At 54.6% G+C, this 20,114-nt stretch overlaps 7 protein-coding genes across 7 annotated transcripts; 4 read left to right on the top strand and 3 right to left on the bottom strand.

The window, feature by feature from the left end:
- The first annotated feature begins 25 nt into the window (after window positions 1-25).
- Window positions 26-1,816, top strand: PV07_06712 (uncharacterized protein). The gene is made up of 2 exons (XM_016393721.1): window positions 26-846; window positions 960-1,816. Exons 1-2 carry the CDS (start codon window positions 734-736, stop codon window positions 1,729-1,731), a joined length of 885 nt encoding a protein of 294 aa, XP_016247140.1. The 5' UTR covers window positions 26-733; the 3' UTR covers window positions 1,732-1,816.
- Window positions 1,365-3,252, bottom strand: PV07_06711 (uncharacterized protein). Its single transcript, XM_016393720.1, has one exon. It carries the CDS (start codon window positions 3,237-3,239, stop codon window positions 1,800-1,802), a length of 1,440 nt encoding a protein of 479 aa, XP_016247139.1. The 5' UTR covers window positions 3,240-3,252; the 3' UTR covers window positions 1,365-1,799.
- A 103-nt stretch (window positions 3,253-3,355) lies between these two features.
- PV07_06710 (uncharacterized protein) lies at window positions 3,356-5,000 on the bottom strand. Its single transcript, XM_016393719.1, has 2 exons — window positions 4,587-5,000; window positions 3,356-4,535 (listed from the first exon to the last, which is right to left on the bottom strand). Exons 1-2 carry the CDS (start codon window positions 4,699-4,701, stop codon window positions 3,649-3,651), a joined length of 1,002 nt encoding a protein of 333 aa, XP_016247138.1. The 5' UTR covers window positions 4,702-5,000; the 3' UTR covers window positions 3,356-3,648.
- A 464-nt stretch (window positions 5,001-5,464) lies between these two features.
- PV07_06709 (uncharacterized protein) lies at window positions 5,465-7,199 on the top strand. The gene is made up of 3 exons (XM_016393718.1): window positions 5,465-6,400; window positions 6,451-6,591; window positions 6,648-7,199. Exons 1-3 carry the CDS (start codon window positions 6,198-6,200, stop codon window positions 6,742-6,744), a joined length of 441 nt encoding a protein of 146 aa, XP_016247137.1. The 5' UTR covers window positions 5,465-6,197; the 3' UTR covers window positions 6,745-7,199.
- Window positions 7,200-7,302: 103 nt separating this feature from the next.
- PV07_06708 (uncharacterized protein) lies at window positions 7,303-9,932 on the top strand. The gene has a single exon (XM_016393717.1). It carries the CDS (start codon window positions 7,396-7,398, stop codon window positions 8,686-8,688), a length of 1,293 nt encoding a protein of 430 aa, XP_016247136.1. The 5' UTR covers window positions 7,303-7,395; the 3' UTR covers window positions 8,689-9,932.
- PV07_06707 (uncharacterized protein) lies at window positions 8,755-10,852 on the bottom strand (the record flags this gene model as incomplete). Its single annotated transcript, XM_016393716.1, has 1 exon — window positions 8,755-10,852. The coding sequence occupies exon 1, from the start codon at window positions 10,720-10,722 to the stop codon at window positions 8,755-8,757; it is 1,968 nt and encodes a 655-aa protein (XP_016247135.1). The 5' UTR covers window positions 10,723-10,852.
- A 2,688-nt stretch (window positions 10,853-13,540) lies between these two features.
- On the top strand, window positions 13,541-14,651 carry PV07_06706 (uncharacterized protein; the record flags this gene model as incomplete). The annotated part of the gene is made up of 2 exons (XM_016393715.1): window positions 13,541-13,808; window positions 13,882-14,651. The coding sequence occupies 2 exons, from the start codon at window positions 13,541-13,543 to the stop codon at window positions 14,649-14,651; spliced, it is 1,038 nt and encodes a 345-aa protein (XP_016247134.1).
- Window positions 14,652-20,114: the final 5,463 nt, after the last annotated feature.

Here is a 20,114-nt window from a genome sequence, read left to right as displayed (position 1 = left end):
AGAACTGTTTGATGGGCGTTTCGTCGTTGTTGATGCCTGTTCCCATCTCACCAAGCCTGACTCCTCCCGAGAGATACACCGGACCAATTGAGAACGAATCCAGCTTTGAACCCTTCTTTAGGTGGAAAGACGTACCTGGCTGCCTGGTTGCCTGGGTATGCGCCCCTTCTGAGAGCGGAGTGGTCAGTCTGTCCCTCTGCTTAATATCCGCACCATTGTCTTGTACGTCGACCTCCGCAGTCTTCAAGGTTGGACCCATCTCAGCAGGATTTCAAGCGTCTCAAGCATCGGCCCTGTGAAGAGGATATTCCACAGGATTGGAGCACGTCCCTCGGCGACTTTTATGTCCTGATCCAGCGACCACATCCTAAGCACTGTTCAACCACTGTGCCTGACGCTGCCAACTCTTTCCGAGCCCAGTTCGTACCTTTTCCTGGAAATTTGGACAACAGTTCCCCCTTAGCAAGTCATTCACATATCGACCCAAGTAGTTTCGACGTGCATTCACCAGGGACGTACTCACGGTTTGGCGCCGATATGTCTCCGTGACCAGAGAAACTCTCCGGTCAATCTCAGTCTCAGCCTTGTGCGCTTTGTTGCACCATCGGATACATTTTGAACAACTTTAGTCCTATAAAGTTGTCGTGGGAGCGCTGCACTGTCGAACGTCAAGCGTTCTACCACTCTAGACTCCCGTTCTATCAGATCTTCGCAAGTCGAGCTCATCGCTACAATGGCCGAAGGCTCTCACCATCATCACCACCACCAACCCCATGGCCATGGCGCAACTCATAGCCACCATCCGGACAATGAGGCGTTCACTGAACTAAACCGTACACACTGGAAGTACGTCAACTGCATTGTTACACTATTTTGCACAGCCTCGCCACCAGGTGATATAGCCTGCTTGTCAGGACAGCTTCCACTACCAACGCAAAGCTGACTCGTTTGATCAACAGTGACTTCGCCTCGCGATACACATCGGAACCGTGGCAACGAGATCTCCTCAATAAGGTGACGGCGTTCATTCACCAGCACGTCAACTGGATTGGCGTGGACTTCGTCGACCCCTCAACCACCTTCGAGACCCCATCACCTGCATCCGACTCTAAACGACAGGTTCGCGTCCTGGACTACGCCTGTGGACCAGGAACCATCACGCATGCCCTCGGAGCTCGTGCAACGGAATACGTGGGTATCGACCTGAGCGAGAACATGGTCAAGGCCTACAACGTGCGTTTTAATCCCGACCGTCCCAGCACTGTCACCACCTCTTCATCCGCGGACGGAGCGGCCGGACTGGACGACCGACTCGACGAGACGCTGACCGCCCGCGCCGTCGTCGGCAACCTTCTTGACCCCAAGGACCCGTCTCCGCCGCACCTCTCGGCTCCCGAATTCTTCAACTTCGACCTCGTGGCCGTGGGCCTCGGCTTCCACCATTTCCAAGACATCCAGCTTGCCACGCAACGGCTGGTGGAGCGGCTGCGGCCGGGCGGAGTCTTTCTGATCCTCGACTTTGTCACGCACGCCATGGAGGAGAGTCCGGATCCCGCGAAGCAGGGTGTCGCGCACACAGTGGCCCACGCTGGGTTCAGCGAGGAGGAGCTGAAGCGCTATTTCGCGAACGCCGGACTGACGGCCTTTGCGGTCGTGAAGATGGACGACGAGGTGCTGATTAGGGGGGAAGCGAAGAGGAGGCCGTTCCTTGCCAGAGGTCAGAAGCTTTAGAGTTGCCGTACGGTTGTGTCTTTGATGAAGCCCAGAGGAGATGTGTAGCTGAAGAATTTACGCATCAATCAATCAAAGCCGAGCGCTGTGAGATCCTGATCCTGATCCTGATCCTGATCCTGATCCTGATCCTGATCCTGATCCAGCGCCTCCAGCTCATTTGCTTGCCTCGCCTCGCTCCTCGCCGCATCTGCCTTTCTGAGCCTCTGCCTCTCGAGCCCCTCCTCTCGTTTCCGCCTCCTTCGTTCATCTTTATCTTCCCACGCAAGTGATCGCGTCTCGGGTTCTTCCTCCTTGCCTGCCGTCCCAAACCCCAGTCCGTCCCGCTCCATCGCCCTCTTCAGCTCGCGCCGAAACCGTTCCCTGCGCTCGTCGTTCCACGCGAACCGCTCGTTGACCACCCCGGCGCACAGGGCGAGGTACTCCTCGCTTACGACCCTGTGCGTTGCTCCCTCGCCTTGACCTTGGCGGTGGGATTCTCCCGTGTCAATCAGCACCCGGCGCTGCTCACCACCACCACCATCGGAGGGTGACGAGGGGGATGGGTCCGGTGGTGGTGGCGGTGGTGTGCGCGCCACGCCCACGAGGGTCTCAAAGGCCAGCCCCGCCGTCCTCACGGCAACCATCACCCCGTGCTCGGCATCGTCCAGCGCCCGAAGACTCTGCACCCCGCTCTCCCGGAAGCCGGCGTTCACCGCCGCTGCCAGCAGAGGGCGCGCGTGGCGGAGGGTCGCGCAGTGGATGTGCAGGATCAGTGGCGAGAAGGACAGGTGGATCAGCTGGGGCGGCTGCGGCGCGGAGAATGTGAGTGGCGACGAGGTTCGAGACGGTGGAGGATGGAATGAGAGTGTCAGAGGGGACGGGGATAGGGACGACGACGACGGGTCGCCCAGGCGGAACAGCGTGGAAAAGTACTCTTGCTCCGGCGCCTGTGCTGATTTCGTTGCTTCGGACGTATTCTTGACGCCGGCGCTGGCGGTGGACGCGGACGCGGGCATGGGGATAGGATCATGCGAGACGTAGAGCCAGCGCCCTCCACCTTTGCCACCAGGCGACGTCGAGGTCGAGGTCGAGGTCGTCGTCTTCTCTCCTCTTCCCTTGCCGGTAGCCCCTACGCTCAAACCATCTGTTCCCCCCTCTCGCTCTCGCTCTCCATCTCTGTCCTGTAAATCCCACGGCTCCGCGGCATCTTCACCATCCTGACCACCCTGACCGTCCTGAGCGGCCCCTCCGCGCTTCCTCGCGCCGTCACCTCGCCCGCCCGCTCTCGGGCCCTCGACAAACACAGCGACCCTGCCCGCGCAACTGCTCGTCGTCACGAGCCCCTCATACTGATTGATCTCGTCGATCAGATCGCGGATCTGCGCGTCCACCGTCCCCTTGGGGGAATTGTCTGTGTACTCGCCTGCGGGTTGGTCGAGGTGCGCGAGGATCTGCGACTTTTTTGCCGCGAAGGACGCGGGCACGGACGGCTGAGCGGCGGCAGAAGCAGCAGCGCTGTTTCTCATTTGATGATGTTGATAGTTAAGTCGGAATAGGCGCGTGGATAGAGGACGTAGGTATATCGAGATTTTGCCTGGTTGTGGGAAGAGAGCGGCTTGTAGCGGCCATTGGCTGGGTTGGCGAAGGCGGAAAATGTCGAGTCGTCAAGAAGCGGGTTTCTTTTGTGGAAGACATTTCTCACTCAATTCCGCTACATTTCTTGTAATGTTCTATTCCACCGGATGTCGACCTGCTACAGGATATCAGTCTGTCTACACAGATCTATTTCTCTTGTGTTGTGTCTGGTTTCTAACCAATCTTTCGAAGCCAGTCATTACCCATCGCTTCCCGCTGTAAAGATAGATGTGAACAAACCGTAAAAACGATCAGGAAGTAGTAAGCTTAAAACCAAACTATAGCTCGACAAACCCAACTTTAGGCAACAGGCGCTGCAAGGGCAGCTTTCGCTTGCTCTTTGTTTGGAACCGTGGCTGGCTGGGTGAAGGTTTCTGGCCACAAGAAAGCCTTCTCCTCCTTGCGCGGACTGAGTGCGGCGAACACAGGCACTGCAGCCCGGCTGCTAACCCTTCTCCACATGTTCGCGCGAGGGTTGAAGTTGGACGGCAAGCCTTTGCCATGTGTCTTTTCGTCATCGACCTTGGCGATCTTGATAACTTCCCGCTGGATGTCGGCAAATGTGTCGAAGGGAATGTATGAGAGGCCGTGCTCGATGCAGTACTCCTCTAACCTCAATCCTCGGCGAGCGAAAAGCACGTCGGCTTCACGTGCTGCTGGCAGGTCAGAGACGCCATCACCAATGAAAACGATCATCGGTATTGTGCCATTCTCGCTCTCCAGCTGCGCAGCTGCCCTGTACTCGTTTATTGATCGGGCTTTGTCGTGACCAAGCTCGGTGTCATGTCTCCAAACGGCTTCCCATTTGCTACCATCACCGGCAATTTTGGCATCATTGGCCACAATTTCAATGTGTTTGCTCATCTCCTCTCCGATGAAGTGATCGAGGACCCTCCGCAACACAGGCTTTAGGCCGGCCGAGATGACATTAAAAGGAATGTTGTTGTTGACGCAGAACTCGTGGAAGGTCTGGAAGTCAGGGTCGATGTCCAAGGCAGTTTTCATGACCTCGAAGCCATCCTCGAAAGGGACATCTAGTGAGGCGTACAGCTCGTCTGAGATTTCGCGAAATGACCGTTCTCCAGACTCTAGCTGATGCGCCAAAATCTTCCTTCTTTCCGGACCACAACCGAAGTTATCAAAGAGGGTGTGACCGGTATCTTGCATGAAAATGGTGCCGTCAAAGTCTGGATTCGGTTGTTAGATCAAGTCAAGTCTTGCAATACGCGATGGCATACCTGAGAAGCAGATGATCTTTCGCTTCGTACCCATGTTGGCAGTGTTGGCGCGTTGCACACCAGGTCGGGCCTGCTTAGGCTCGACTGGTGGAGGAGTGATAGCAATGGGTGCCATGGTTTCGAGAGTCTGTGATCGGGTGGGCTTTCTCGGTAGTGTGCCTGAAGAATGGGACCTTTATGAAAAGGGGTCAAGGTCTTCTTATATCTGCCTAAACAGCATTGTGTTCAGTAGACTCCAAAGCCTGAGGATATACGTAGGAGGCGCCAGTGGCTGCATTAGGCCTTCGACGTAGAGCCCTGCAGAATTACCAGCTGTAGTCTCAAGAGCCTGGATATAGATGTCATCCCGTGGCGCTCTCTGTGTCAATTACATGGTGGACATCACAACCTTGGTATCCTCTGCATCTTCAAAACCGTATGCGTGGTTGGCTGCAGAGGCGCAACAGATGCATGTTGACGCCATGATCAAGTGGGCAACGCCATGGCAGTGGCCAAAGAATGTGGTGTGGATACCGGAAAAGGATCCAAATAATGCGAAAACATTAAGTGGCAAAACCGTTTGACCATATCATTTGCACATTGTGTACTTGTAGACCTGCTAGCTTGTGTTCCACAGCGGCAGCGTGCAGAAAACGCACATGCTTAGCTCGAAGAGGCTCGGCTGGTACGATGAGGACTCCCGATGAAAGTGGCATTTTGATATGTACGATGACGCTATCTCACCGCGCGATTGGCCGGCTGCGCAGAACGTGGGAGCAGGCTAGCCGTGGCTGGTGAGAAGGTGACGAAGGAGAAGCGGTCAGCGCTGGTGGCACCGATATGCAAGGCCCAGAGTGTTGTGGGGGATAATGCCATGACATCGTCCAAGACAACCAGGCCAGAAACAAGGAAGCGAGCAAACATGGGAGTTGCTGAAGTCCATTGTGGAGGAGAGGCAGGAGAGGAAGTTGTCAAAAGCGAGACAGCTGCAACTCACTGATGGCACCGCAGTCGATAGCGAGATAATAGATGGGCGGATCGGAAAAACCCTGGCACCGTCAGTTGTTCCGAAGATCGACAGATTGACTGTGTCAGAGGATGGCATTCTTGGATCTTGCACCCTCATCTCTTGTCCCTTCGATCGGCGACCGATTTGCAGCCATAGGGCGATCATCGCAGCCTTGCTTTCTCGTCATGATACTGCTCGGACTGGGCTCTGTACCCTCGTGTCTATCCAAAAGACTTGCGCAGGGACTGTTGAAGCTGATGTAAGACAGGAAGAGGTCGCAGAACATGACGCAGACGCGAACACACCGGTGAAGGCACATAATGATGCCCGGGGACCTTCGCATCTGTTGCCATGGCATCGCCTCAGCTCCTCTCTGTGTTGTGTGAATGTTGCAGCTGTTGTTGTGAACGAGCAGAAAAGGAGGATGTTGCAGGTGGCTATGTTGTCTTTCACGCAGAGCAAGCAGCACGCGGCAGGACAGCAGGCGCGGTCACCTGCTTTTTCTAAGCGACAGCAGACTTGCGCCGGTCTCTGAACCTTTCTCAAGTGTTTTGCCGCTGACAACACCTCATCTCTTCAAATCGGTTCATCTCTTCTAATCGCATTCCTAATCCCAAGCAAAGATGGCTGAACGCAGACTCATTCTGCTCGAGTCCTACTACACAAAAGATAACAACAAGCAACTCTGGCGAATCACCAATCCCCCCGGCCTGCCGTTCTACGACAGTGTCAACGACTATGAATTTGTCCGGCCAGCGCACTGTAGACCCGGAGTGATCGCCGAGATGTCCAAGATCATATCTCTCATGTCAACAACCGACGAATGGTAATCGTTCGCACTGAATTCTGGAATGGCTCATCTTAACCGATTCTCAGGAAGTTTGTCGGCGTCATCAGCAAAGGTCCTGCGGGCGAAATCATCAAGATGGATGGTGACAACTACAGAAGAGCAGTCATTGAGAGAATTTCTCGTTCTGCACATGCTTGTACCAGCTGCGGAATGCCGTGCTATCGCAGGTGAGCAAACACCTCCCACTTTCCCATGGGCCTGTACTGACGACAGTGTGTCCTAGCGAGGTCTGTCTTCCGGTTCAAGGCAAGTCAACCAGCGCCACGGCTCCTTCGGTACTTCCTGGCGGGATCATTCAGCCACCGATGTACAGAGTCTAAGTGCAGATACTCGCATTTCACTCCTAGGGCTGCTGCGTCGGCGATACCGAGTATGGGGTCTACATTCAGAAGACACACCAGATCCTTGACGAAGAGGCTACTATGTATCTTCGAGTCTTGGGCTCTGTAACAATTCACTGGTGCTGGTGGCATCACGTCACGTTGTGAAGTCCGGTATGCGTGAGATTGACGTGGACGTCAATGAAGAAATGGCTGAAATTCATGTCAGAAGTCGAACCCGGCGATCTAGGGTCGAGGGTTACGTCTATGGTGAATTTGCTCAAGTGTATGTCACTCGCTGAAGTCTGAAGACAAGGGCAATTGTCCAATGGCTGGATCTCGCTGTAAGAGCAGATGGTGAACTAGCATTAGCCCAACGGAGATATTTGCAGAAAATACGGTGGCAGTACCGCGTACGTGGCTATGCTCTCGCACTGTCCCCGCAGCGACTAAAGCCTCCCTCGGCAACACGGTGAGACGGCGACGGTTAGAAGCGGCATTGCCAAACTGCGGAGCAGGGGAATTTTAAGCCTTGACCTCGCTCACTCGATTGTCTCGACTGTCTCAACGAAACAACAGTATTTCACTATATCAGCCAGTTTCTGTGGAAGACGCTCCTTCTCATTCTCTTTTGCCCAAGTATCAGCCGTCATGATGTCCACTCTCATCCCAAGAATTGCCCGCTCAGGCGTCCGTATTTCCCGAACCGCTCCTCTGCCCAATCCCTCTCGAGTCGCGATACGAGCGGCGTCGACGACCTCGAAACATCCTGCCAACTTCACCCCTCCCACCACCGAAGACCTGTACGAACTGCGGGAGCGCGTCCAGGAATTCACCCGTCGCGAGATCCCCGAAGAATTGGCCGCACGGACGGACCGAGAAAATGACTTCCCGCACTTCATGTGGAAGAAGCTGGGCGAGGCCGGCTTCCTGGGCCCGACGGCCGACGAGGAGTACGGCGGTCTGGGCATGGGGTATCAGGCACACAGTGTGATCATGGAGGAGATCTCGCGGGCGTCGGGGTCCATCGGGCTGAGCTACGCGGCTCACTCGCAGCTGTGCGTGAACCAGCTCTCGCTGAACGGGAACAAGGAGCAAAAGGAACGGGTCCTGCCCGGCCTGATCAGCGGGGACAAGGTGGGCGCGCTGGCTATGTCGGAACACTCGGCGGGCAGCGACGTCGTGAGCATGAAGACCACGGCCAAGGCCGTGGACGGGGGCTACCGCCTGAACGGGACCAAGATGTGGATCACCAACGGGCCCGAGGCGGACTACATCGTCGTGTACGCCAAAACGGAGCCCGAGAAGAAGAGCAGGGGCATTACGGCCTTCATCGTGGAAAGGGCCTTTGAGGGCTTCTCGGTCGCCAGGAAGCTGGACAAGCTGGGCATGCGCGGCTCCAACACCGGCGAACTCGTCTTTGACAACGTCTTCGTGCCCAAGGAGAACGTCCTGGGCGAGGTCAACAAGGGCGTCACGGTGCTGATGGAAGGGCTGGACCTCGAGAGACTGGTCCTCAGCGCGGGACCGTTGGGGATCATGCAGGCCTGCCTGGACCTGGTTCTGCCGTACACACACCAGAGGAAGCAATTCGACACCCCCATTGCCCACAATCAACTGGTCCAGGGCAAACTGGCAGATATGTATACCAAGCTTCAAGCCGCGAGAGCGTATACCTACACCACGGCGAAGAAGGTTGACGAGGAAGGCGAGATCCGTACGCAGGACTGTGCAGGCGCGATTCTTTACGCCGCCGAAAGAGCTAGCGAATGCGGGCTGGACGCGATTCAGTTGATGGGCGGGAATGGCTACGTCAACGAAATCCCGGCTGGGAGGTTGTTGAGGGATGCGAAACTATATGAGATCGGTGCCGGCACCAGCGAGATCAGGAGGATGGTCATCGGAAGGGCGTTCAACAAGGAGTATGCTGACCAAAGCATTTGAGGCCTTTCAAGATCACATTATCTTTTCAGGGCGGTGGGATCATTCATCCAAAAAGACCACCACTAGCTATCCAAAAGCAAGGCGACTCTGGCCCTTCTCGACCTTTGAGCCACGCCCTCGAGAACTACTCGAAGCGCCGCGCTTCGACTTGGGATTGGGCGGACCAGGGGGACGACTATTCGTTGGGCCAGTCACAGAGAGCGTATCTTGAGCTTGAAGATCTTTGGCAAAGTGCCAGTCTTCATGCTCACCTCGCTCGGTTTCATTGATCGATTTCTGGCACGTCTGACAGAAATAAGTGGCGATGTCTTGTTGGTGCAATTGAGGTGGGGGATGGCTGTTCCCTCGGTGGTCCTTCTCATCATCGCCGCCTCCTCCGCCCATATCCTCGTCTTGGAGATGAGCTGGGGATTCGTCTTCGCCTTCCTCGGTGCTCTCACCTTTGGGAAAGAAGCGAGCAATGCTAGGGGGACCTTCGTTCAACCTTCGCCGCTTCTCAGGCCGCCCTTCGTCGAAATCCGGTGTTGCAGTGTTACTTCGGTGTGGGACATCCATGGCAGCCCTGGCCTCGTCTCCCCTCAGCAGGAACATATCAATACCTTTATTACCTGACAGACCCTCTTCGAATCCTCCAACACTGAGCGATAGGTTTGCGCACGGCCAGGCTCGCCCATCAACAATGACCTGTCCAAGCAAGGTTTTTGCGAGTTCGAAAAGCATCATCTCGTCGATCTTCTTGCCTCCTGGGATCGGTAGCTGTTTTGACCTCGTCTGTCCGCCTTGCCGGTGATGCAGAGTGATGGTCTTGGGTCTTCTCTTGTTCTCGAGCACGCCTTCCTCGACCAAGCGAGCATAGATGTCTGCTACAAAGATTGTTAGCCATTTATTTGCCTGCTCCGTTGTATTGATAGAAGGTCTGAAGGATTTGGCAGATAGCATTGATTTGATCTGCGTACGCGAACTGACTTCGCTGTTGTCCTCGCCACGAATGGTCCCATAGAGCCACGTCCCCGTGTCAGCGCCCAGCTTGGCCTTGAGTTGTTCGAGAGGAATTTTCAATAGATCTGTGACGTCGTCGATATTGAACGTGTCGACGACATGGTCCCCGAGTTTACCGCCCAGATTGCGTATCTTGGTGAATTTGAAGCCGGACAAGAAGTGTTGGACCGCCCGGTTCCGGACAATGGTCTGCTGGTTGGGTTTTTTGTATCCAGCACCGAGCTTGGCCATCATCTTGTTACGCGCGATGCCGGCCGAGCAAGTGTACTTCAGCCTCTCGCGGATAGTCTTGCGCACGCCCCGGACGATTTCGGAGCCTATGTTCATGACCACGTCGTCCCAGTCGGGGTCGTCGTCTTCAGTTTCGGTGGAATCAAGATCCACCAGAGCATCCGCCTCCCAGTTCAGAGCCGTCGACGGCGGCAAGGGGAGGTTCTCGGTAGGATCGTCGTAGGGCGCGTGTTGTAGTTCCGGATACCTTTCCAGCAGGATCTGGTGGATCTGGGCGGACAGGTCGAGAAAGACCTCGTCGATGCTAGCTTTCTCGACGCGTTGTATCGGTGGCGGGGGCAAGATCTCCTTGATAAGGGCCAAACTCTTCCTGGACTCCAAACGATACGGATCTAGCGATACCTTGTCCGTTTGGATGTGCTTTGCGGCATCGTCCCGGTATGCCCACTTGTCGTCGCCTTCGCGCCACGTTGCGACGTGCTGGACCACAATCTGCGGACACTTGGTCTTTGCCTCGGTGATGGTGACGTGCCTATTCAAGCCAAAGTCCCGGGCGGGATAGTTGATAGCGATGAGACCCTGCCATTGCTGAACAGCCAGTGGTTGGGTCTCGGGCACACCCAGTCTGATCATCTCACACTGGGCATAAAAGGCGTCGTAGTCGATCAGTGCGATGCATCTCAAGGGACAAGATGTAGAAGACTGGCTGAGGAGATGGAGATGTTTGAATGTAAAACGCGACTTCTTCCTGGCGCCGGCGCGGGAGATGGGCGACGATGGAACAAAGGGCTGCGATGAAGACATTGGGAGAGAGAGTTGCAGAGCACGACGCCGCTTCTGCAGATGAGGACTTGGTTACTCCATGTTTGGCAGCATCTTTCAGCCCATGATTGTTTTCAATGCTGTGGACATGAACAACTCAGCGTTGCAATGCCGTTGCGTGGTGGGGTAGGTTATACTCACGCCTTGTCCGTGGTGGGCGATGCAACCACTGTAGGCATCATCGCTCGCTAATTAATCGCCTTTCCAGAAATCTCGAAGTCAGTCCCACCACCAAGTCTTGCAACCACCCTGTTCTTCAACAACCAACTCATCCACCTCTGTCCGTTGGATTCATCACGCGTAAATGACCTCGAAGCGAGAGGCCAGAATCCAACAGGCCATTCAAGACTATCAAACGCGCAAATATCCCTCGATTCGCGCGGCCGCGGCCGCGAACGATGTCAACTACGCCACGTTAAGTCGCAGACTAAGAGGCACTCAATCGGCCACGCTCGCCCACGAACCACAGCAGTTATTGTCGAATATACAGGAGGAACTATTAAAGAGATGGATACTTGATCTGGAGGCTCAAGGACACGCGCCTAGCTATCCTACTGTGCGAGTTCTCGCTGGGATAGTTAGCGAGTCGTCTGGCGGCCCTAGTCAGGTCGGACACAACTGGCTACCACGGTTTATCCAGCGCCATCCTGAGATCCGTTCAAAGGTAGGCAGGTATATCTATGTTGAACGCGTACAAATCGCTGATCTGGCTAGATTCGAGGATGCAAGCCTATGCAAGAAGACCCTGTTACCCCGAATATACCAGAAGGCTAGCCACCACGGTTTCAATGCCACCAATATCAAGTCTGGCTCGAAAACCTCTGGATCTATCCGTGGAATCCGCCGAAGGCTATTCGATCTGGTCAGGTTCTTCCTGGCGCCGCGATCGACTAGATCACACTACGAACACCACCATCTCACAAGCGAAACGCCCTCGACAGCGATATCTATCACAGGCCAATCAATAGGCGAATCTCTGGCAATTCAGTTCAGAGGGCCACAAGCTAGAAACGCCCTCAAAGGTCTTCACTCGAGCGTTTCCAATGGGAGACTGGGTAGAAGGATGAACAACTCGCCAGTCTTAAGACCTAACTAGAGCGGTCGAAGGCCAAGAGGCAACAGGGCAGGCCAATTGATGCCAACGATCATGGTGCCGATATGAGGATCTAAAACCAATCGCATTTGGAGTCGATGTCAGTCTGATCACGGAGCCGCCAGCGAACGATCTCCTTCGCACTCCTTTCCAGCCTGTGTCGCTGCTTGGCTCGCAAGGCGAACTAAGGCAGTAAGATGCTCTTGCTACACGTGGACCCGGAAGGAATTGTCTCTGCCTTCTGCGGGAGCTAGCGGAATAGCCGGTTTCTTTTCCACCGGGAGCTATCAATACTGAGAGACGGAGCCAGAGAGGCCTAGTGAAAGGTCTTTGGGACTGAATTGGCAGAATCGAGACTGGGCGGTGAAAAGGCCCATAAGAGCTGTCTTCTCGCGTGAGTTCTTCAAGGCTTCGCCACAGGTTGCGATTGAAGGAAATGCATTGATGGAATGCAGGGGCCTTCGCCAACTGCTCAAACACATTCCATACAACCGCCGCAGCGTATCACGAAACTGCTCGATCTGCTCTTTCTGGGCACCCAAACCCTAGCCTTGCGACGTGCGGGTTGTAGGCTGGAGGTAGGATGCTTGCAAGTTCAACCGTTGGCTCTCACCTCATCGTGTGGCTGGCTGATGAGGGGAAGCTGGAAGGCATCTTCTCATTCGTCAATGCCGCATTCGTGGCTGCAGGAGCCCACGATCGAGAACGCACCAAAAGACAGGAAGCTCGAGACAAACTGCAGGTGGCTTAGCTGAACTTCGTCGACACATAGCTGCTGACACGATTCTTTCATTCGAGCCGCGTCGTCGGAATACCAAACACCCTCGAAGCCAGCAAACAGGCATCGGCTTCACCCGCTGTCATATACCATTGACCATGTTCTCGGCCACGCCGGGGGATTGCTACGTGCAACAGGCTCAGCTATCCTCATTGTCACGACATTCCGTGGGTCTAACACTATACCGCTACCGAATCTCGATTTTTGCGGTTGCGTAGGCCTGGTCGTTCAGCCGTTTTTCAAACCCTGGGACTAGCCAAAGGACCGTCTCCACAACGTAGGCAAGAAGCTTTTCACGCAACCAATCTCCCTTTGTCATCGAGTTTGAATCTCATTATCGCGGTCAGCAGGATGGGAATGATATCAGCCTCGTGGTGAAACGACTGGTTGCGGGCTGGATCAAGCGAACTATGCAGAGAAGCTTCAGCTCTGCCCAGTACACGAATACGAGCGGGAAATGCAGACTGTCTGTACTTTGCGCCTACGTTCTATTGGACATCCGGACCAGCACTTACAAACGAGTTGTTCTAGATTCGGCCGAGATGCAGCCCAACGTGTATCTCTCCCTCTCTACGCAGCTAAGACAGCGAATGAGCAGAATTCTTTGCCGCAAAGTGGCTGCCTGAACGACGACTAGGGCAAGATGCATGATGGGTTTTTCAATCCCATTTCACAATTCGCATCAGCTGAAAAGGGCTGCGCGGTCTAGATCCTATGCACGAGACCACCTTGCATTGACGCCATGAAGTTTGTGAAAGTTCTGGACAATTCAAATTCATTGCTGAACTTCAACTACTCTATCAAGAAAGGGGGTTCTCCAAGGGAGGGGGATACTAACTCAGGTATAAAGTCTCCTGTGAGCCGACGTGGTCGCATGTATACTTTCAACTCTTTAATTCTTCTTCCCAATCCAAAGACTCAAGCACATCATGCCGTCCCAACCTACAACCTTGATATTGGCTCTCCACGACCAAAATTTCAGTCGAGACCACCAAAATGCATGGCGTGGTGTTTTGGCAGTGCATTACAATTCTCTAGATCTCGCCGCAGAGAAGCAAAAGAGGGCCACCGCTAATCCTTACAAACCACCTCTGCTAGGAGCTGCGGATGTACAGAAGCCCGAGTTTTTGGGATATGTTTTTGATCCTTCAACGAACAAGGACATTGTGCTCAATGAGATTGAGGGACGCCTTCTAGGTATGAGGCAGAGCTCTTTGCCATGAATCTTCCATTCCTAACCACATACTGATATCTAATTCTCGCTCATTAGAATGCAACATCCTGCCATGGCCGTTGCAGAAAGCCCAAGCTGGTGCAGCGAGACCGCGTGAAAACAAGATAACCATCATGATCGACGATGAAGCTAGACGCGGGGGTCGACCAGATTATTTCAAGAAGCAACAACGTGCGTTCAACGTCGGCTTTTCGACTCTGTTGCCTAAGCCTGACACACCGTCGCCCATGACGATGCAACTTATATGGCGAGACAACACCGAGCCGGTATGGGGCCAGATCCGGGATCCTCACGGAGTTCTCTGCACGCTCCTGCCGATGTATTTCTGCGTTAGGGACAATTTTGTCGCAGGTCTCACTATGGACCGTCCACAGTACAAATTCCCAGACTCCCTCGTCTGGGGAGCAACACCGAGCTCGATGATGGCACAACAAGCTCCGGTGGCCCTGATGGCGGAGCAAGTCCCGTCGGCTGAGATTGCAATGGAAGATACCGTACCAGACGCCAGCTCGGAAGGACCTGCGAATGGGACCGTGGCGGGAGACGTGGTGACACCAGCTGAGGGGATGACGACCGCCGGTGGAGGAGCAACAGCCGGTGATTCTCAACCTAATGGAGATGCGGCGGCCAATGAAAACACCACAGGGGACAATGATACACCAGCCGACAATGATACTGCTGACCCCGAGACATTGGGGGAAGCAACGGTCGAGCGGGTGGAAGAAGAGATGGATGAGGCCGCTGAGGGTGACGCGGACACTGGCAAACTCGCGGAGATTGGGGATGATGGCTTGAAATGGGAATAAGATCGATCACCATCTCAATCTATTGGGCTTTTGTGCAGGCAGTAACATGATAATTTTTCATCCCTTGACCTTCCAAAAGCATTGTCTCCCACATGCGGTCAGTTCTAGACGTTCCGACTATATAGGAGATTCGTGGCCTGTTGTGCCTGCGATATATTACACATGTCCGCCAAGGCTGGTATACCTCCTTTTTCTCGGACAACCTTCCTTGCCTCGTGCACTATCCTGGCCTGCTAAAATGAGTTGGTAATTAAGGTCTATATTAGGTCGGAGCACCAGCCTAGTTCTACTAATTAGATCGCTCTATTTGCGGATGACTAAGTGACTATAGTTGACAGAGTCCATCATTTCAGCCTTCTTGTGCCGAATGGTGACTTACAGCCGCGATTGTACCGAGTACACATCTACCTTACCTAGCCGACTTTGAAGTATCCACCTCATCAGGCAGAAACGGACTAGCGGGCAAGGTGTAAGGCGTGCAAGCTGTCTGCGCGTAACAGAAATCAATGGCGAGATGCTCGGGTCTGGAAACGGAAATGGATTTTGGAGAGGTTCAAGATTCGCCGCTGAATACGAGGTATTAGTATACGACGAAGAGCCGCTTAAGCACCGAAGTGGAGCCGACATTGGCTCTATTTCCAAGTCTGGCAACTCTTTTCCCCGTTATGCTTCCTTCTTCGGAAACCAGCGAGCATTCGTGAATGCATCACGTATTGAGAATTGCGAGAGGTATCCAACAAATACGTGCTTGGGCAGTCTCGCACTCACATCGAAAATCAGTTGGTTGGGCAACAAGGCTGGAACACCAAAGCGAATCATCAATAAACTCGGTCTTCACGCCGTCTCCATCTTGTGGTCGTCCACCACCACTTCCGTGCTCTGCTCATGGGACCCCACGGCAAATTCTGTCGATTCTCTCGTTAGCCAAGCCAGTACCTCTCCTTTGGGGGAGCAAAGCAACTTACGGTCCACTCGTTTGTGCTTGAATTTCCGCGCTGGGACGTGGTTCTCAAACATCAGGTCGATCTCGCCAAAGGTGCGATCCTTGGTCTCTGGCAGACGGAACCAGCACCAGATGTTGCAGAGCAGGTTCGTCCCCGCATAGAACAGCGCACTCTTGGCGCCCCAATTCCAGGCTGTGTCCCGGGGTCAGCGAACTGCGTATCCTTTCGTGTGGAAACCCGCGGGAAAGATAGTTGAGGGGCTAGACTTACAGAGGGCAGAGATCATTCGAGGTGTGACCGAGTTGGAAAAGATCCCGGTCAGATTGTAGACGAACCTCCCGATCACGATGGTCTTGTACCTCAGTCTGCCCGACGGGGTCTCTGCAACGATAGGATAGCAGGCCGGCCCGATGGTGATCATGTTGCAGAGCGTGGAAATCACCAGCAAGATCCCGATGGCGAGTTGCGCGTCCTTGGAATGCGACCATCCGAGGCCGCCAATGGCCAGAAGGCAGAAGAACATAAACGTCAGACCTCCCATGTAGATGGTCGCCCTGCCCACGTAGGGGAACATCAACCAGCATATAATGCCGCCGATGATGTAGCAAGCCGAGAGCGAGATGTTGACGTCGAAGGCCTGCAGTTCGGAGAAGCCGGCGGCTTCGAGGAAGACGACAGAGTAGCCGAGAATGGCGTTTCCGCAAAGGATCTGGGCGGCCCAGACAACGCAGTTCTGATTGAAACCAAAAAAAAACAGATTAGAGCGGCAATAGTCTCAAGACAGGACATTACAAACAACAACTTACAATCTCTGTCCGGCGTAGATTGGTTCCCTTGAAGCACTCGAGGAAACTGGCGTCCTGAGTCTCGGCTCGCTCGAGTTCCGTGGTGTATTTGATATAGGCCAAAGTGGCATCCACTTCCCTCTCCTTGTCCGAGGTGTCTTGTCTTAGACTCATCAAGCTCCGCCTCGCGAGGTCGAACTTGCCGCGACGGACCGCATTCCAGGGCGACTCGGGGGCGAAGTAGGCGCCGATGAAGAGAGGAAGAGGCCAGACGAATTGCAGCGCGAAGGGTAACCTCCAGCCCAGGTTGCCGTCAATCCCGGCAACGGCTCGAACGACGCCCGACGAGAGGAGAATCCCAGCGCCCCAGCACATGCAGACATACGCGGTCACATATGGTCGGAGGACCGTGGGGACGACTTCAGAGGCGTAGGTCGTCGAAAGAGTCTGGTCGGGGGAAACAATTAGCTTGACAATCAATCAACCAGTGCTGCGAGCCAGAGTTTTACCTGGAAGACACCCCATGGGATGCCGCACATGGACTCGCCAAAGGCCAGGACCGACAGCGACGGGGCAAAGATGGGGATGAAGAGGACACAGGCCATCCAGACCATGAAGACCATCATGGTCGGGCGGCAGCCGAACCGGTCCTGGGTGTAGGCGTTGATCAAAAGGCCTGCCAGCTGGCCGACGAGGGCCGAGTTGGACAAGCCCGACTGCCAGCTCGCTGGGATGGCCTTTTTGCCGGTCGCTGGATCCAGCACGCCGAAACGGTTTTGAAACTGTGTTTGCCCGTAGAATGAAGTGATCTGCTCAGGCCAGAGAAAGTCAGAATATTCGTCCCCCTTGTTGGAACTAGGGCTGGAAAACAGGCAGGTAACTGCTTACGATGACCAAGTCGTATCCTTCCATGACCAGACTGGTGGAGAGGAACATGGCCCAGAAGACGGCCTTCTTGTACTTTTTCAGCGCCTGTCGGACGGTCAACAGCCTGTCAGCGGCATCGCTCTCCTGAGCGTGGCGGATCAGGTCGAGAGTGTCGGCGTCAGAGAGATCGATGCTCTGCTGCTCGAGGTGAGTTGGAACAACTTTGCTTTCCTCCATGATGGGCCTGTTACAAAAGGAGTCACTCTGGGGACCAAGGACGTGAAGATCGTTGAAGTCAGGCACATGGAAGGGGTTTCCATCTAAAATACCTCGTACGCAAAGCTGCCCGCAGGCCGAACCCCGTATGTGCAAGACTCGTGGAGTCCCCATGGGGCAGCTGGACCCCGTTCATGCTCCCACCGGCGAGTGTGAGCGAAGACCCTCCCCCACCGCCGGTGGGTCAACCTTGCATCTTAGCACACTGGCAAGTGCCTAGTGACCAATAGCAGCATTGCCCGCAACCGCAACCGCATGTATACTGAACTAACTAGGAAAAGGGGAGGTGACCTGATCAGGATATATTCCAGTGTGTGCGTGTTGAGTGTGTGGTCATCTGGCGAACAACAGGATCTCACACCCTGTGGCAAGGTGGTCACTTTCGTCCTCGTGCCTTGATCTGCAAGGATACTCTGGTATTGCACCGAATCCTACAGGAAGTGCAGCGCTCCGGTCATCACATATCCGTTTTGGTCCAAATTTCGGCCTCAAATGCAGGACTTTAACACTTTCAAGGCGCTGCTTTCTGAGCAAAACGGGGTGAGATGGTTTGCTAGCCTGCGTGCCGCGTGGTCAGTATCGACGCCTCGTGCGTCCAAAGCCTCGGTCTTGTGGTGGGTGCCGACGCTGTCGCCGATCACACCGCCGCGACACCGGTCGTGTATCCCGATACCGCCGCTTGCCCGTTTTCCCACATTGAGCCAGAAAGCCCCGACACGCCTCATCGCTTGTAACAGCCGGCGTGAGGCATGCGGGTCCTTCACGTCTGCTTTGACCGTCGTCGCCGGAAATACTTCAGTCGTCGGCAGATGATTCTTGTTTCCTCAAAGGGAAGGAGATGGAGTGGCAGGACTGGTTCTCCCCGGTGCTAACGAGCGGTTCAACTATTGGCCTTATCCCACCGGAGGATGGACAAGAATGCAAGTCGTTCCCCGGCGAACTAGGAAACTAGGCTATTCTCTGCTGCTCCCCCTTGCCCTATTGCACGCGGGAATATTCACATCACATTATTCCCTTTTGTGCTCCCTTTTCTTTTTTTTCAGGATTCTTCAGCGTCCCCCTTCAAGCGCTGAAGGCCTCGTTTCAAGTTTAGAGAGCATTGCTTCCCGAGGGTACACGACCCAAATGGCATACCCTCAAGAGACATTCGCGCAGTCGACCTTGCTCCCGGGATCTCTGATTGCCCGGAAACGACAAGTTGCCTCGTCGGCCACGCTCACGTACCAGCTGAAGGTGTTGAAGCAGACCGGCCGATACGACGCGTTCAAGCTGCAGTGGCACCCTTCGTACTCGGACCCTCCTAACGTCTGGCCTATTCCGAACCACCTATTCTGGTACGTTGCCCCGACTGTCAAAATGTTAGAGAAGCCACACAAAGGGACTGACTGGGATATTTGTTGCATCCAGGGACTCTGACGTGGCCAAATGGATCGAAGGGGCGTGCTATTTTCTCCGCGACCATCCGGATCCCGAGATCTCAGCAGCAGTGGCTGAGCTCGTCCAAATGATCAGATCTGCTCAGCTCGCGGACGGATACCTCAACATTCATTACACTGTGGTCGAACCTGGCAAGCGATTTACTAATCTGCGGGACTTCCACGAACTTTATAATGCAGGACATCTGATCGAGGCAGCTCTGGCCCACCACGACCTCTATAAGAACACCGATCTTCTGGAGCCGATTCTCAAGTATGTCGATCTCCTCTATCGCACCTTCGGCCCCGGTGAAGGCCAGATCCATGGGTACCCCGGCCATCCGGAGATCGAACTCGCTTTGCTGAGATTATACCATCGCACACGGGATTGCCGACATCTGGAACTGGCAAGATACTTCCTCACCGAGAGAGGGACCTCCAGAGACGGCAGGCATTACTACGAGGTCGAGGCAAAGCAGCGAGGCGAAGGTCCTTACACCAGAATGGCCTACTGGGGGGACGCAAACGCTTTGTGGTATTACCAAGCCCATAAGCCGATTGTGGAGCAGCAGACTATCAAGGGCCACTCGGTGCGAGCCATGTATCTGCTGACCGCAGTTGCAGACCTGGTCCGCCTGGAAGAGGCTCCTGCTGGCTCTCAGTTCAAGGAGGCCGTCTATCGACTCTGGAACAACATGGTTCGTTGCAAGATGTACGCCACGGGGGGGATTGGCGCAATGAAGCAATGGGAAGGGTTTGGCCTGAACTATTTCCTTCCCCAGGGCACGGATGAAGGAGGTTGTTACGCAGAGACCTGTGCTGCTATCGGCGTCATGATGCTCGCGGAACGGATCCTGCGGTACGACCTCAATCACCAATTTAGCGATGTCATGGAACGCTGCTTCTATAACGGCGTTTTGACGGCCATGTCGCACGACGGCACGAAGTTCACGTACGTCAACCAGCTGGCATCCAGCGATACCGACCTGTCGGAGAGAAAGGAATGGTTCACATGTGCCTGCTGTCCACCAAACGTATTGAGGCTGCTCGGGCAGATTGGTGGGTACATATACACTCAGGCAGCGGGACAGAACGAGCAATCTTCGCAGGTCAATGTCCATCTGTACATTCCCAGTGAGCTCAAGTTCCAGGCTGGCGATGAGACGGCGAATTTGA

This window comes from Cladophialophora immunda, assembly GCF_000835495.1.
Source record: "Cladophialophora immunda strain CBS 83496 unplaced genomic scaffold supercont1.4, whole genome shotgun sequence".
Classification (NCBI taxonomy): Eukaryota; Fungi; Ascomycota; class Eurotiomycetes; order Chaetothyriales; family Herpotrichiellaceae; genus Cladophialophora; species Cladophialophora immunda.
The sequence above is the reverse complement of the archived record's forward strand: the minus strand, read 5'-3'. Positions and strand labels throughout refer to the sequence as shown.

What these genes read in the sequence shown, in the direction of transcription:
- PV07_06712 (XM_016393721.1), top strand. Translation starts at nt 734, where the DNA reads ATGGCCGAAGGCTCTCACCATCATCACCACCACCAACCCCATGGCCAT. An exon ending in CTAAACCGTACACACTGGAA is followed by an intron (nt 847 to 959) that starts GTACGTCAACTG and finishes TTTGATCAACAG; the next exon opens with TGACTTCGCCTCGCGATACA.
- PV07_06711 (XM_016393720.1), bottom strand. Translation starts at nt 3,239, where the DNA reads ATGAGAAACAGCGCTGCTGCTTCTGCCGCCGCTCAGCCGTCCGTGCCC.
- PV07_06710 (XM_016393719.1), bottom strand. Translation starts at nt 4,701, where the DNA reads ATGGCACCCATTGCTATCACTCCTCCACCAGTCGAGCCTAAGCAGGCC. An exon ending in AAAGATCATCTGCTTCTCAG is followed by an intron (nt 4,536 to 4,586) that starts GTATGCCATCGC and finishes AACCGAATCCAG; the next exon opens with ACTTTGACGGCACCATTTTC.
- PV07_06709 (XM_016393718.1), top strand. Translation starts at nt 6,198, where the DNA reads ATGGCTGAACGCAGACTCATTCTGCTCGAGTCCTACTACACAAAAGAT. An exon ending in ATGTCAACAACCGACGAATG is followed by an intron (nt 6,401 to 6,450) that starts GTAATCGTTCGC and finishes ACCGATTCTCAG; the next exon opens with GAAGTTTGTCGGCGTCATCA. An exon ending in GGAATGCCGTGCTATCGCAG is followed by an intron (nt 6,592 to 6,647) that starts GTGAGCAAACAC and finishes AGTGTGTCCTAG; the next exon opens with CGAGGTCTGTCTTCCGGTTC.
- PV07_06708 (XM_016393717.1), top strand. Translation starts at nt 7,396, where the DNA reads ATGATGTCCACTCTCATCCCAAGAATTGCCCGCTCAGGCGTCCGTATT.